The sequence below is a fragment of the Buteo buteo genome, chromosome 2 (assembly GCF_964188355.1).
Source record: "Buteo buteo chromosome 2, bButBut1.hap1.1, whole genome shotgun sequence".
NCBI lineage: Eukaryota > Metazoa > Chordata > Aves > Accipitriformes > Accipitridae > Buteo > Buteo buteo.
Window position 1 is genome coordinate 20,412,809 of NC_134172.1, and position 17,520 is coordinate 20,430,328.

Sequence of the window (17,520 nt, forward strand, 5' to 3'; positions counted from 1 at the left end):
GCGTTAGCACTGCTGGAGGACAAGGTCAAAGAAACCTTCTGCTATGTTCACTTGCAAGGTAGGACTAGAATGAGGAGAGCTGGTTGTAAACAGTGTTTGAGCTGGCAAAGGGTTGCATTAGCAACAGGATCTGCTGCCTACTTTGATATGATTGCTTTTCTCATCTTGCTATATTTCCCCCAACATTTATCCAACTTCAAGCAAGAACTGGCTTCAATTATGCTTTGCACATGGTTTCCATAGATGGCATCTCAGCATGTCAGTGAAACATCAATGAGCTGGAAGAACTAGCTGGTTCATTAGCATGCAAATAAGCTCACTCCTTAATGAGAGAAAAGCTTTTGCTAGCTCATTGTGTCTCCAAGACTAATTTCTTCCATGTCCTACAAATAACATTTTTACTGGTCAGAGACATGTACGTCTGTACGTCTCTCTCTCTGTGTTTCTGTCATTTCTGCACGTACTCTACCTGTGCCTGAACTCTAAATTCTGCCTGGGTGATAGTGGACAAGGAAGGCCACATAAAGTTATTCCAATATTTCTGATATCTCTCAGTGTCAGAGCCAGTGTTTGTATAATAGAAAAATTATTAGCTCATTAAGAGGACTAAAGAGCTGTTCATTTATCTGCAAAGTTCTGCTGTAATAGCTGTATTGGTAACGAGTGTGAAAAAATCATGCCCCAAGTCCACATAGCCGTATTGCAAAGCCCATGGCAAAATGCTGGAGCAAAGTGCCTTGGTCATTTCCCTCTGTGCCGTTTGGGGAGAGGCGCAGCTGCCTGGGAGGAGAGGAGACACCTCGGCACCGCTGTAGTGGTAGAGGGTTTGCTTTCTGGATGTGCCAGTAAGTGGTTGTACATGTGTATCTGTGCTGCATTACGTGTTTCCACCTCTGTGTAGTGCTTCATGGCGCTTTGGACGTGTTGATCAGCACTCAGCAGTTAACACGTTTTAGCCGAGCACTGATTCCCACCCCTGCCATCCGCAGGCACAGTCCTGCCTCCCAGAGCTCACTGCATGGCCAGCCCCGCTTCTCAGCATGAAGGAAAGATGGGCCAGAGCAGGTTCACAGATGATGCTGTTACACAGGCCAGTATCATGAACAACTTACCGGTCATCTTCGATGGCGCTTTTATTCCATAAAGAATTTTTTGAACACATCTTGGTTGTCTCAGAGCTATGGTTTTCAGCAAGCATTGTGCTTTCCTGGTTCCTGCTGGTCCGGTGGTTGTGGCTGGACTGTGCTGCAGCAGGCACGTGCGTGTCGGGCTGCACGGGCACCGGGGTGTGAGGGGCTGCACTGCCCAGTGTTTTGGGACAGGACACCCCAGCTCTTACCACTGAGCAATGTTTTGTTGGTTTTTTTTTTTAAGCATAAAGAAGGATACCAGATCTTTTTACTAGCTCAACTCAATTGTCAAAAAACCCACCCCATGACATGACGGGTCATTATTAAGATGATGAGGATGAATACGGATGGGCAGACAAGACTGGATGTGAGAATGCGTCTTCCCATTACCTGTGGCTTGACATAAGTAATATTTCACCATCCGCAGAGGCTGTCATTTTGGTTTGTACCTTGTTCCTCTGTGATAGCTGTCACTGAAGATGCCATGCTGGTTACTTGTTTGTAACTCCCATCACTGGGGTAGGGGCTGGTGGCACCGGGGCTGGGCTGAGATGGGGTCCTGGGCCACGGGCAGGGGTGGGAATGGTGGTCCCAGGCAAGACAGGTCAGGGCCATTAAGGCCCATTGCTTCACTCAGGGCCCTGACAATTGATCTTTATCACAGGAACTTTAGCCAATATCTCATGCTATAGCACCAAATAGCCCAGGGGCCCAAACCTGCTACTGCTGCCTGAACCGTCACCTCCCTGCTAGCAGTTGCAGTCGCGTGGCAGTACCTTGTTATGGGGAAAAATAATAAAAAAGCTTACGAAGAATGAAAACCTTTGTAGCATAAAAACAATTGATCTGAGTAACTAAATCAATAAACGTGACTCTGCTGACTCCTCTTTTTCATATATCAGTGAATCCTTCAGGTTTTTAAATGGAGCTGCCACTGAACCTCCGTTCTGGCACTCAAAGGTCTGTAGCACCAAGAACTCTGGCACAGGATTAGAAACCCCATTTTCACAAGGACAGAGGAGGAATAGTAACTGGAGAACATCTTCGGGAGCTTGTGGGACTCCATAAATCAAAATATTCACGAGTACTGTGAAAGACTCTTTTTTCCCATTTTGGCTACGTAGTTAGTCCTTACACCATAGAAGTGAAGACATGGGAATGAAGGAATGAAGCTGGGCAGAGGTATTCTTCTAGTTAATCAAGGAAGATACAAGAGGTGCAAGAGCTGTGTATTTATTATTCTTTCCTAAGTCTTGAACTTTGGGCTTGTCTTTATTGGATACATCCTGTTCGTCAGACTCTTTCTGCGGTGTGTCTTAGCTTCCTCTAAGATCAGAAGTAACAGAGTGTTTACATGAAATGGGCTAGGTCCATGAAGTGAAAAAAAACATCTTTTGGAAATCTGGACCTTCCATCTAGCGGAGCATAAGAGCTGTCATTTACTGCTGCGTTTAGCAGCTCAGGATGTCACAAAGGCATGACGGCCAAATCCTTTATTGCACTAGGAAATTGTCTGAAGGCCTGGAGGATAAACCACAATGCCATGTTGAGCATGTAAATTCCAGAGATAATATTTTTCTTTTTGCATGATGATGAGTCAATTTGGTACCTCTTGCTTGTTCAGCTATTGCACGGCCATGGAGTTATCCATCATGGCATCACAAGGAAACCTTGACTCACGTTAGGGTTCAGGAAGACCATGGACCTATACAGAGCATCCTGAGATCTACAATACTGATATAGGTTAGGCTTCCCATTGTAATCACTGACTTTGCAGCTAATGCAGAGAACGTTGAAGACACCTTATCAGACCTTGCATACTAAGATTCCCAAAATAAGCTGTACCTGCTCCTCTGTATCTCTTCATTCTAGGAAATCATGTAGCTAAATGCTCAGAAATTGTCAATTGTAAATGGATTATTTGGAGCTATTAGGGAAAAAAAAAAGAATACATGACTAACTCTTCAATATTGTATGCAGGTCTAGTATAATTTCTAAAAATATAGTGTAACTAAAAGAGATACAAGAAAGGAACAGCACAATGACCAGAGGTATGGGTGGGAGTCCACGCAAGAAGTGATGAAATATATCCTGCATATAAGTATACTTAGGGAAGAGTATACTGAGGGAAGACAGGATGGAGACCCCTAAGAAAACAAGCCTTATGGTGAAGCTAAGTAGGAAATGCATGTCTACTGTCTCTTCTACTACAAAAACTAGGAGATAGTAAATGAAAGCAGCAGATGACAAGTTCAGAATAAATAAAATGAGATGCTTCTTGCACAACCGTAGTGAAGACAGAAAACTTTAAGAGCTGTTAAATACCTAGACACATAGAAAGTCCCTGAAATGCAAACTGCTGAACCTATCAGAGTACTCTGGAAATGTATAATTGTATTTGTGCCGTGTTCTTAACCTTTTGTATATTGACCATTGCTGGAGATGGGTTACTTGGTTGGATACTCTTGGCTTGAGCCCGTACGTCCATTCTTATGCTTTCTTCTTCTACTTCCCTGTGATGGCATATGCTGTCTTCGGGCTTTGAATTATATGGGGATTTTTGTTGCTTATTTTCAGTCTTCTGATGGAAAATAGGTACTGCCAATGAGCTGTTGGGGAAAAGACTCTTGTATAAACCAGCAAGGGAGCTATGAATATAATAAATGTATTAGTGCACTTTTCTATCTTAACTAAGTTGACACGCTAGCCAGTAAATGTCTACTGCCTCTGCACAGTCTCCATTTTGACAATCTGTGTTGATAATGGGCTGGATTTATGAAGAAATGACTCATGTAGTAGAAGAGGTGCAGATTCATGCAAAGGAGCTATGGATGAAATAATATGTCACCATTCAAGACCATATTTACTAATAAAAGACTTTTTGTTTTTCCCCGAAGTGAAGTCTGACGTAAAAAAAAAACCAGAATAAAAGTTCCTCTTGGATCTGAAAAGAAACACATGTGTTGCTCCAAGAGCCTCAGATTCTTCTCAGGATCCAGAGTTAATCTGCAGCAGAGATTTACTGGAAGAAGAGTTCATTTCAATTTCTACTATGCAAGGGACTACACAGTTTGAGGGAGTGATGTTCTGCCATTGCTGTAGGTTAGCAGTAGGTAACCAGGAACTATCTGATATGTGTTAATTCTATAAATTACACAGCAGTTGTTCCCTGCTAGCATAAAGATAAAACAAGTGTAAGTTAACCTTAGTGCTGCTACTGCTGAGGCATCAAGGGCAACAGAAGGGAAGCATGGAAGCGCTGGTACTGCTGCTGCCGGCAGCCTGTACTGCCTCTGCATCTGCTTGAGGAAAAACAGAAGAATCCACTTCTGCAGCGAGGTGTCTACCAGAAGCACCCTTCAGAAACAGGTCTCAGCCAAAATCTGGCCTGAAGAGCCTGGAATTATCCACTTAGAATCCCCTTAGCCACAATGGTCCTGGCAGACACAGAACAAGCAAAGGCAGAGAGGTATGCAGGGTCAAAGCATTAGACCCTGTCATACCAAAACCTCTATTGCAACTTGAAATCACATTGCAACTAGTTTTGGTCTGCTGCTTTGCTGGTTCACATTCACTAGAAAGGTAGAAGCCATGCCTGACCTTTTATCAACAGTCCAGTTTTGTATGTCTTGATAAGCAGATGTGCTATATATTAAGCATTGTGTTTTTCAATGCCAGATCAAAATCAAAATTCTTTTTTATGAAAATGAATGGCAGGGGGGTGTGTGTGTGTGTGTGTGTGCATGTGTGCATGTGTGCATGTGTGGTGTGTCAGTTCCAGATGGCTTGGAACAGACCCTGCAGTAAGCAGCAAGCTGAGCAGGGCACTACATAAGTTCAGCACAGTCACTATGAAGTTGGGTAGTTCCAGTGAACAGCAGGAATGGTGTCTTCATGCTAGCTTCTCTCAGAAGCACAGGCATCACAGTAAGATGTGTGAAGATGACTTAGAGGTGCCTCTTTCAAATCAGGATCTACAGCCCATATCACTGTCCTGGGATAACCGTCTACATACCCTCTTTTTCAAGAAGCTGAGCATGTCTCATTCGGTTTTCATTCTGCACAGCGGCTGGCCATGATGCCTACTTTTGAGTTATTGCCCAATGGTTACAGCTATGGAGGAATTAACCTCATTTCAGTTCCTATTTTTGCTTAAGACAGCTTTTCACCTTGCAGGAGAGCACCTAACTAGGAGGGTGTTGTTCTAGGTAGGGTACAGTCTCTACATTTTACAGTACACATGTAGTAAACCATAAGAACATTTCTGGCAGTGGGTACTAGAGACACAGAATCTCTTTTTCCAAAGGAAAAACCTAATTATAACCCCTAATATTAGGCTGAAGAGGTTGCTCAACTTTTCTGTTTCTATAGTCTATTAATCCTGCATTCTTTTCTACATGATAGCAGAGCTTCAAAAAGAGGGATGAAGACTGCTTAGTGGCTAGAATATATCCTGGCAATTAGGTAGCTGCAGACTGTTTTGTTCATGCTTAGCAAGGCATCAAGCCTGACTCTATGTCCTGAGTGACTGATCTGCCCACTGAACTATTATGTAAAAGGAGGTATGAGGCCCTTCCCCATCTGCTCCTTAAAAAGAAGGTAGGTGATCACTTCACTCAGGCATGGCCCAAGCCAAATGGTGTATGCTGGGCATGTCCTGGGAATATTCACCCAGCTGAGCCCTGCAGAAACTTTTGAACATTTTGTTTTCCGATTCAGATCTGGAAAGAGTGTCAGCTGGGCTGCTCTTGTCAAGGCTGGGGGAATTCTTCACCAGGGTGTGGGCACAGCTACAGGTCCCTGGGAAGCAACAAATAAAAAAGTGTGGCATCTCTTGACTTACTTGACAACTAAACTGCAGTTTTCAAACTAACAATATGGGGTTTAAGTGTTTATATTCTACCCAGATCTTATTTCTGACACCCAAGGGTATTACAATTTTGAAGTGACAGAACTCAGCTAATACAAAGCTAAAAATTGTGAAAGACATAAAACAACCCTTATCCAACATTTCTGGGTCATCAAATTCTGCACTATACAAGGTTGTGTAGGTTTTTTTTTTAATTTTATGTAAAGCAAGCTTATATGTCTAGAATAGAAGTTTCCCAATTTTTATTTTGAAAAACTTACATTTTGTCTTTTTTTTTATATTGACACAACATATATTGAAACAACAGAAATTGCTTTGTTTTTCAAGACCTCCTCAAACAGACTAAGTCACACTTTAACATTATAGTTCCAATACAAAATAATGAAATTCCAATGCCGGAAAACTGTATAAAATGATAGCTAGTAGGAAATTAATTCTTAATTTACTTCCACTTACTGCACTTTCACAGTTGCAGGTTTCTGTACCGAATCATGCCTGTCAGTGACAGCATATCAGTTTTCACCAGTCCCCTACCTGCTACATAGCAATGATAAGAAACACATTCTCACCTTCCACGCAGTTTTGCTAGCATATCGTGTATTTTGTTTCCAGAGTTCTTTTTCATTCTGATGTCTAGAGTGGTGCAAACATAAGGTAAAAAAAATGAACACGAGGCCATATAAGTGAATTTACAACAGAAAGATAAAATGTTCCCCAAGGGGCTACCAGAAAATCATGCTGCATGTCAGAGGAGGAAGGAGGGGGAGTGGTGCGATCATGCTCATAAGCAGTAATGAATACAGCAGATATAAACCTCCTCAAACCAAAGTGGACTATACAAGTGACTGTGCTTCTACAAATATGTCCTGGTCCACGACAAAACATTAAGAAACTAAAAGAACACAGACTCCAAATTTTTTTATCACATTTTTGGTGGGCAGGAAGTAAATGACTTGTTGGCATTCTGCTCTTCTGAAATTCAGTTTTTCACAATGTTGTCTGCATTGACCTAACTTCTGTACAGGGCTTTTTTTCAGTATTCCACAGTAAACTCACTTGATAGTTGTGGTCCCTGAAATACTCCAGTACATTCTTGATGGCTTCACCAGAAAAGTGTTTACTAGAGTGTTCTAGTCAGTGTTTTACCTCTCTTAGATGCACCGGTACACTTCAGCAACACCACATTACCCAAGGCTGCAAGAAATACAAATGCTGTGTCTAAAACTGCTGCCTTCTCAGAGTCCAATTTATTTTCAAGTGAAAAATAAAGAATTTAAAGGGAGATTGCAAGCAATAACTTATCAATCATCTGTCTTCCCTGTGCCAGGACAAACAGTATTTACTTTCATCCAGAGTATGTTATTATCTGTAATTATTAACTCTGCCAAGTTCCAAGAAATACAAATGGGATGTTTTCTACAGAGGCTGAAAGTATACTATTATCTTAGTTCTTCTAATTCTCAGTTCTTGGCCTATTTCACACAAAAAAATGTCCAGTTGTTTTTAGGTGACTTGTTATTTTACCACATGTCACATTTTCTTGCTTCATGGACATATAATTCCTATAAATGTGCATTAGAGTTGAAAGAACATCTGAAAAAAAAGTAATATACTGTATTTTGGAAATGATTTAAACCTATTTAATAAGCATTATAATCTTAACACATACCAAATATTCTTGATCTACCAAATTTTAATCTGTAGTTTTACAGTTTAGTCTTAAAATAGTACCAAAAAATTAACAAAATTTCTAAGCATTGAAGTTGGATACCTAAAATATGTTTAATTAAACATTTAGGACAACATACCAGATATGGTGCTTTTTGATAGCTGGACCTGAAACCCCGTAAGTTTCATAAATATTAGCACTGCAAACACCTTTAAAATAGTTATTTTAGCGAAATTTGTCAAGATGATTAAATATGTTTGTACTGATCTGCCTCTGCACTTCCCTGTTTTATCAAAAAGCCTGGCTCAAACATTAGATCTACAATATATTCTTGAGGAGGAAGCAGAAGCCCAGCAACTCCTTGAGGAGAGTCATCAACCAATTTAACTTCATTCCAAGCTCTGTTATACTCGCCACGAACTAAACTACAGCCAATGCCAATTCTGTCTGCTATCACCTAAAAAGGAAAAAAAAAGGAGTTAATCACAGTTAATACATGTAGCTTCTGTGATATACAGCAAGGCCAAGAGATGCTTACAAAGAAAACAAATACTTGAAAGGCCAAGAGCTTTCTTGAAACAGACTTTGTAAATCTGTAAACTGTTGCAAACTGCAAATATTTGTTGTTGGTTCTGCTTAGAAGGTGTAGGCTTTTAAATGTTATTTCTACCATATTCTCTGCATAACATGAAAAATATCCATTTTAACTCTTTTCAGGCACTGATACATTTGTTTATCAGCCAGTCCTTCAGATTTAAAACAAAATGCAACACCCACAGCACCCAGAAATGTTTTTCTCTGGTTGGAAGACTTATTTCTGAATAACATTTTGAAGCACTGTCTATTCAAGCAATGAGGTGTATGTACATTGCACACATGTAGCTAGTATGAAATATTAAGTGTAAAAATGCAACATTTTTATCAGTGCAAGTTTAGGACTGCTGCTTCACTCCACACTCCTTGGTTTTCAGCCCTGCGAATGTGGGAAGCAATGAAATGTGAGGCAAGCGTCTGCTAGATGAAACACCTGCCTTTCCTCTATGCTGCTATCACTGACAGACATATAATGGTTTCCAGCTACAAAACTGCTTTCTCAGAATGCATCTGCTTTGAAGCAAGGAAATCCTGAAAGATTTTTAACTTGTTACAAACAGACAAGGATATCCATTGCTTAGACTGGTGTGGCTTTAAGAGCGATGATCCATCCCTACAAAGGTTTCTCAAGAGAGTGGAAGCGAACATCAGTGCTGCTTCAGCACAATTAATGCATGCCCTCACAACTCCATAAATTATGTCAGGAACTTTCTCTCCCCATGGATACCATAAATTTAGGCTTGTGCTCTTTCTCCTGTGTACTGTTTCCTGGGCCCTTCCTGCTTAATGTGCTAGGCCCTTGCTTCTCCTTTCCTCTCCATCCAGGAAGGAGAAAAGTCCAGCTACCCAGCAGCCAAGGAAAAAGGATGGGACAGATAAGCAGGCTGCACCAGTACATCTTTGCATGAAGACAGAAGAAATGAATCTTCCCAGTCTAAGAAACGAGAACATAAAAGCTGTTATATGCTATCATAGAATACTGGATAGATACCAAATAAAAATTGTCCCAACAAGTTTACATTTGCAGCATGGAAAAAAAAGGAAGCTGCATAATTCAATATTTTACAGTTTACAGAAAATGTAAAATGTTTTGACTCCCAATCAAATATTTTGGCTTTTTGCCATTTATCAAGTATTCTGCTGGTATCACTTAAGACAATTTAATGACAACAAGAATGTTTACAGAAAGAAGCAATGCTGGCTTTCATTCATAGGGAAATCAACTTTGCCAGTGAAAAATGACTTAAGTGTATACAAAAGATTTTACATTAATATAAATATTATATTACACTGATGCAATTATACTTTAGTTTACAATATCCATTTAACATCAATATGTTATGTTGTAAAATAAATGTTAATGTACCTTGAAAAGTAAAGCTCTGTGGTAGAACGTCCCTTTTTTGACTTTCCCGATAGGCACGACATTACATTTCAGCTCAAATTGTATTTCACTTATGTGAAGTTCCCAGCTGAAGTCATGTAGCTTGTCTCTTTCAATCGGGCCACCCATCTTGTCTGCAACAAACCTGTATCAATGTATACCGGGATCAATTACATCTATAATTCCTCTTGTATTTATCACAAAAATGTAGCAAAATGAAATATATACAAGCAATTAGTGAATGATATATAAGACTTTAATGCTTTTGCTATGTTTGCTTTATATTTTTTTATCCTGCAACTGGTGTCTTAAATAGAGACAACCATAACTCAGATCATTCACATTTGTCACAGACCAAAACCAAGGTGCAAAAGCTGCCAGCAGAGATTCTGGAGAGGTCTAGTATAGGCACAAAGTCCTCAGAGAAAATCATCAATAACAGTGTAATTACTGAGGAAGTAGTTCAGAAGCTAGCGTTCATCTTTACAGCTAACAGATTACGTGAGCTACGTTTTACAATCTCCAGGCCTACCTTTTGTTTGAAATAAAAGTAATAAAGGCATGAGAATACATATGACAAAAATAAAGCCATAGGTAATGATCCCAACATAGGAAAGCAACTATATCCATAAAGGGTACTTCAACTTCTGCATGTGCTTTCTTACATTGAAGCCAGTATTTGGGGGGTGAGAGGTGTGTATTTATCCATTAAAAAGAATGGCTCAGTCACAGAAACAGAAGATCAGAACTCACTATCTGTGCAAACACTGCCAAAAGCATGTCTTTTGGATAACTGTGCACACACAGGATCAAGCCTCGATTTGTAAGTCCCCACCTCCTCAGACATACACCTTCACCTCCCCTGTGCGTGGCCCCTGTACGTAAAGACCTTTGCTCTCACAGCGTCCTCAGCCACAGGCACAAGCGTCACCGAGGGCTCTCACTCTGGACACGGTGTTGCAGAGCTGGCCTGGGAATCACAAGCCACTGCTTCAGACAGAGAGCTCAAATCTGCACCACCTCCTCTGCAGAAACTGCGAACAGGTTCTATCCGCACAGTACGTGCAAGGCAACCTCACAGGCCTTATTTCTCAAAACCTAGGGCCTGAGGAGATACTGGTTGCAACAGCATGGGCTCAGGGAGTTCTCGCCGAGGGGGCTAGACGTGGTGTCTCGAAGCTGGGAATTACTGGGTGAGCCTGAAAAAGTGGGGGGCTCCAGGCAGTCCCTTGTGCTGCTTGTGCCTACAGCCAGCTCTCAGTAGAAAGCAAAGCCTCTTGAGCCTCCATGCACGCCGCTCTCGCGTGCGCACGAGGCTGTGCTGCGTTTGTTTGAAAGGAGACCGCCAACACTATTGCGTTTTCCCTCATCTACCCCGGCTCCCTCCCCGGTGAGCACAGCAGGAACGCCGCTCAAGCTGCCAGGCTGCCCAGGGCTGCTGCAGCTGCCTCCTCCTCCCCTTCCTATTCAACACAGGCTATTCAGGCAGCCGCTTAAAATGGAACACACACATAAAAATCCCCACAGAAAACATTCCACTTAAATTTCCCGTGATTGTTTCACTGGGTTCTGTGTCTGTAAGTATTTCACTGGTGTGTTTGAAGAGTGGATTTGAAAGAGCATTTTATGGATTCCACCTTGAGGAAGGCAGCATGATTTATACACAGCCGGATAGTTAAGGATGAGTATCTGTCCTGTCAAATTTTGCAATCAACAGAAAAGTCATTCCGCACATCACATTAGACCACTTCATTAAAAATGAGAGTTAGTAGAAGAAACAAATTTTGTGAGACTCAGTGGGATCTGATGCCAAACTCTCCAGATTCAGGAGGTAGCCAGGAAACTGCTAAGATAGGAAAGGTTAAATTAAGGAGAAGATGAAAGCAGACCCACCGCTTGGAGACGACAGTGATTGGTGCCCAGGCTGAATAGTCAGTGTAGCTAATGAATCACACATTGATAACAACAGTCTGTACACGCACCATTGCAATATTCTGGCACTATTAAATCATCAGGATATTAATTAAAGTAGCACCTGAAAACTACATTAGAAAAATGTCTCATGCTTTTGGCTCTGTAGGAGAACAAAATACAAGAATTTCTGTCCTGAGGGGTTTCCAAACCAACTAGGCAAGAAAGATCATAAGAGAAAGAACAGACATGATACGTGTTAAGTTGCAACAGTCTCAACTATTAGGTTAGGGTTTTAGCTCGTGCATTTACGCTCTGCAGCACCTGGGTCTCTCCTGCTCCTTGATGATATAGATGCCATATGCACCTGATGTGTTCATTGGAAAGGATCAGTACAGATATACAAAATGTGAAAAAAACTGAAATTGTCCATATGAGTATTTTCAAAATGAGAACTTTATACCCTTTTGTTGCAAGTGATATTTTATTAAAAAAAAATCCTCAAAGTAATTACAACAAAATTAGAAACAAGAAGCTTAAAATCTAAAATTATGTCAAAATTCTGGACCAAAGCTGATTTGGATTCCAATTAAGAATGGGAAAAATAACAAGTTTGGAAAAGTTGTCCTTAGATGAGAAAATGGTTATTTTACCAATTCAACTTATTTGCATATTTATGGAAATATAATTTGGTACTCACTGTGCAAGAGCCACAACTTGTTCCCGGGTAGTAGTTAGTGGTAGAATTGTTTTGGAAACATCATTAATGTAATCCAGTAAAATGAAGTCAGGTGGTGGTAGCCAATGTAAATTTTCTAGATGTATTTCATCCTGGACTTTAGATGTAATCTGAGTAACTTCTTTGGATTTTTCCTCTTCTTTTTTCCCTTTCCCTTTTCTTACATAGAAAACAATATACACTTATTTAGAATACTGTAATCTCTAAAGTCCAAATTCAAATACAGTAGTTCTCCAACAGAACATTTTAGACTAATTGATTTGGGGGTAGGGGGAAGGTAGGAGAAATCTTTTCTCTGGATAATGAATACTCCAAAATCTACAAAGCTGTATAGAACACTTGTGGAACACGCCCTCAGGAGATGGTTAGGAACCAAGTGTCACTAGCTCCGTATTAATATTGGTGTAAATTCTCATTTTATTTTTGTCTATGGCTCTGATACGCCTTTCCCATATATGGATTATCTAGGGGAGAAGACACTTACCTATGTACATATAGGAAACATTTTTAGACAGTTATGGTTTGGTTCCATATGGATATGAACTAAAAATCATGAACTCCAATGAGTTTTTACTTGATAGAAATCTGGACTTCAAATAAAGGAACAAATGGTATCAAGAGCATGGCTGAAATCTTGACAGGACATGCCAAGTGGTAGTCTCTGTAGTTGCAAGCCCTTGTACTTTAAGTATTATGCAAACCACAACATGGCTTGTCAGATGAAGATTTTATAAGTCTGTGGTTTTGCTTATTTTTTTCATTGTACATGCTGCGTATTTCACTAATGCTTAGCATTTGAAAAATGACTGTGATCCTGAACAGGCATCATAAGCACCTGGCAGAAGTATAAATGAAATGCTTGTTCTGCTTAGATTGAATACTGTGCATTTCATAAGTTATTATAAAATATTATAAGATCAGTATCTTACCAGAGGTATCATTAAGATCTATACAATCAGTTAAGGATTTTCATTTGTGGGAACACATGGAACTTGGGTTTTGTAAGCATTATATCTTTTTTCAGCATAGGTCCTGAATAATGCTACTGTGAAATATGACAACATTTCTTTCCTTTGTTTAACAGTTCTGGCTTATTTTTTAAAATCCATAATACTTCTGGCATTCTTGGAAGGAAAAAAAAAGAAATAAAGGACCACTAGAGTACATGGCTCCAGGGCACACTATCATTATTGTATGCTCTTCAAATTATTCTGAAAATTTTTACAATGAACAGCACTCTTAAGACAGAAGGCATTGGACAAAGCAGAAGGGCATATACCATTATCAGTAGTCTAATTCAAGCAATTTGTCTTCAGAATACTTGGCAAACTTTTCTTTTACCTATTGAGATTTACCACATTCAGAAAAAGCCCTTTTCATAGGTTTCATAAAGTACATTATTTTAGAAGGATAACCAATTAAGATTTAATCTTAAAATTATAGAAAATTCACCACCCTCTTAAATAAATGTTCTGGTTATTAATTACACTTATACTTGAAAAAAGCAGACAAACAGTTTTCTTTATCTAATTTGACTCTATCTAACTATAGCCAGGGTGCCTTATAATGCTAGATTAAACAGCTACCTACTTCTCCATTTATACACTTATACATTATGGTTAAGAACCTGGTTTTAAAAAACCTGAATTTTTCCCACCTCTCTGGTGTCTCACTTAGCAGGTTTTCAAAACAACAACTTCTACAAATGGAGTAATTCTTGTTTCTTGACCATTTTCTCTCTTTGTCCCCTGCTCTTTCCTTTTATCCTCCCAGCACTTTCTTTTCCCTGTGAGAAGTGCACAGCTAAATTACAGCGCTACAGCAGGAGGATTTGTTCCCTATTCCTATCTACTCAAATGAGTCTTGAATCACGCTTATTCTCCTTTCCCGTTTCCAGGAAGAAAACACTTGAGAGGCATGGGTTTGAACAGTGACCTGCTTGGTTTTTTTGCTGCTGTTTATTTCTCTCGGGTATGACAGTGTTCTGTTCCTTGGTGGAATGGCTGCTTTAAGGTTGTCTTCCACACCTGTCTCCACCTTACTCCTCAACTCCTCAGTTCATCATGTCTGCCTAATACTTATCTCATAAGGAACTGTGGAGGTGCTGTCTTACAGCTCAGTGCTATAAAATAACCAGTAACCATCTATCTGCTATCTTTTTCCTGTCCTCCTTTTTTATCCCCATTTTATTTACCAGTGGAAATGATGGCATCAGAAAAAAAATCACTCCGCTTTCCCAAAGCTGTCTTACTACTCGTGAGATTACTTGCTGTGAATAGAGAGGAGTATTACAAAGGAGAACTCATGGCAGTAAATACTCTCAAAGCTGTTTCTGATTGCTGTTGCAACTTCAGTACAAAAGTCCAATGGGTCACCAGAGAGTCAGTGTGAAGAAGGCAGCAGCCAATACGACATCCTACCTCCAAAAGACAGCCATGACACCTATTTTATTTCCTTTTTTTTGCATAGCTTAATGCCTTGGCTGTCTTCAGAAAAGGAATAAATGAGCATTGGAAAGTATTTCCTTAAATGCTGTGCTGGAACATAGCATGGAATAAATGCACATTTATGAGTCTACATTAAATATCTTCTTTTAGCCCAGTCAATGTGCATATCAGATATGCAACTGTTTGATCAAAAATGTTGCTATCTGTCTATGCAAATATATGTCAAACTATCAACTAGGCACTTCCTCTACATCTAATTCAAACACTTCCAGCAGACAATTACAACTGCCCTTTCTCTTAGCTTTCAACTATGGTTTATATAAAGTAGTATCACTTTTTCAAAACAATGGCTTTAAACTGTGTTCAGTAGTACTTTGCAAAATAATGATGAACAGAAACATATGATCAAAGGAAAAAAATATGTAGGAAAAATTCTAAGCATGTTTGAGAGTTGGAGTCAGCTACTGACCTTCAAGTAACTCCCATATATCTCACAAATTAATAATAATAATGATGTATGAATTATGGATTCAAAATGAATGACAATGGGGTTATAAATCATACAACTTGATCATGACATTCAAAAGCAATTACTTCATACTTGAAGAAAGAAGTCTTTGTATCCCTGCAAGTTTACTATGGGAAAATGAGCCAGGTATTTGTTTTTTCCTAAAGAAAATCTTTTGCTTTCTGAAAGAGTTATGGTTGCTAACAGAGCAGTCATTTACCATGTAATTGACACAAATTACATTAAAAAGCAACTATCCAAGGTATCCTCTTCTCACACTGTAATAAACAAACATAGTGTCTTGTCAGAACAGGTCTCTAAGCTCTGCACGGCTGCTTGAGACTATGCAAAATGGTCTATAACTGTAGAGCATCTTCTGGGATGAAGGATCCCCCACTGGTGCAGAGCAAACATAACTGGGGCTTAATATCTCCCCTTGCCTCCTGCTCCCTTTGAGTACACTGGCATCTGCATGGTGGGTCATGACCAGAGCATGCTGGGCGTCAGGAGGACCTGCTAAATGAGCAGAAGCTGGAACAGGGCTGGCAAGACACTCAAGATGCAATATGTACTCTTTTGCATCCTGAATTGGGAACCTTCCACAATGCAATTCATATGATCCATTTCAGGTATCTGCTATGACATGATTTAAACTAAATTCCAGAAGTGCTTGTAGTCCAAATAATTAGTCAAATGTAAATAATTTTTGGATAGATTAATCTCACAATTTGGGTCCTGATTTGTCAGAACCTCAACCGCTCACCTTTAGTAGCTGTTATTGGTCGCCAATTTGCATGTCAGTTCTAAACAAACTGATACACATATAACTCAAAGTATAATACCTTAAGCCTTTTTCTCTAGAGCCGCTTTTGCTGAGTGAACACCGTTGTCCAGATAACTCCTGCTTTTCCTCCATTGGAGATACCATTGAACTATTGAGATCACAAAGCAGGTTCCAATTTTCTCTTGACTTTATTAATGCAGATTTCATCTCTCAAGCAGAGATACATACACACACAGAAATATATAAGCAGTCTAAGAAATCAACCATTATCTCTATCAATAAAATGCCTGTACAGACAGTAGCATATCACAGTTCATGGATGAGCTCCAAGCTAAAAATTGCAAACATAGTACTTCAGTTCCTACAACAGACACGCCATCTCTCCTTTTTTTTCCAACCCTGCAGCGCTTAGCATTTTGTAATGCCCACCACTGACTACAATTCACAGCTGTGAAGCATGGTCAAGCCTCCCTATACCATAAACCAAGGAAAATTAGGAAGTCAGGACTGGGACCCACAGAAACCAGCATGATAAATGGTCAGCTCACTAAGTTAGCTAACAGAAAAGCCAAGGAGAGTTGTAGGTTACAACACATTCCTATCAAGGACAAGATACCATCCCACTGACGGCAAGGAGGCTCTATTTGGACTGGTTTTGGAATCCTGAACATTCCCCTGGAATTAGGCATGTATACCTGCCTTCTCTGAAAGGCACTGTTGTGGTCCTGATTGTGCTGCTGTTTTACATGAAGCACAGTTGGGAGACCATGGTTCAGTTTTCTTCCACAGGAACAAATTAAGGGTCAAGTATTTTATATTAAAAGTCGTCAAGACAAGGACTAGAACTTTGGTCTCTGCTCTCTCAGATAAGTGCCCTAACAACTGAAGTAGAAAGCTCTGTTCATTACGCCTCATCATTAGTGAACAGCTACAACAAACCAGAAAGAGACTGTTAAACACCAAATATCTTGTGATCAGCTATCTGCAGGTGGGAGGGACAGGCTCAAATCCTCTTTCTGTAAAAGAACAAAATTAATTTCCCTCTACGAGGTTAGAGGTTCTGACCTATTTGGTATGAGCAGACATGCCCATCAGATCAGTTCCACAGAAAGGACTACAGCACTATACCTAGTGTATTGTATGGACCAGAGGGAACATTGCAAGAGCAAGGCATTTTTAGGCTTGTTGCTGTCAAAACTGGGACAGTTCTGAGCACACACTTCTTAGCTTTTAGTCATCTATGGAATTTCACCAGAAGAAATTTAATCTAGAAATAAGGATGCATGTAGGCAGTGTAGGAACTTTTCGTGGGTCTAGGTTCTAAACTGAGAAAAAACTTCTACCCTAATTTCCCTGTGTCTTGGTTGTCAAGCTGTAAAATAACAGCATTTCACTGCCTCCAAGGAATATTGAAAGGAAAACCAGCCAAATAAACAGGAGATGTTCAAATACAGCATGGGGAGGGAGGATGAATAATATAATTA

The 17,520-nt window shown here is 39.9% G+C and overlaps 1 protein-coding gene across 1 annotated transcript in view; it reads right to left on the bottom strand.

Moving 5' to 3' along the window:
* Nucleotides 1–7,916: 7,916 nt before the first annotated feature.
* ARMC3 (armadillo repeat containing 3) overlaps nt 7,917–17,520 on the bottom strand; it is a 51,729-nt gene continuing 42,125 nt past the window's right edge. The window contains exons 15-17 of the mRNA XM_075022464.1: nt 12,259–12,456; nt 9,630–9,792; nt 7,917–8,126 (exon numbers count right to left, since the gene is read on the bottom strand). Coding sequence (XP_074878565.1) covers nt 7,917–8,126; nt 9,630–9,792; nt 12,259–12,456 — 571 coding nt within the window. The remainder of the gene's footprint in view (nt 8,127–9,629; nt 9,793–12,258; nt 12,457–17,520) is intronic.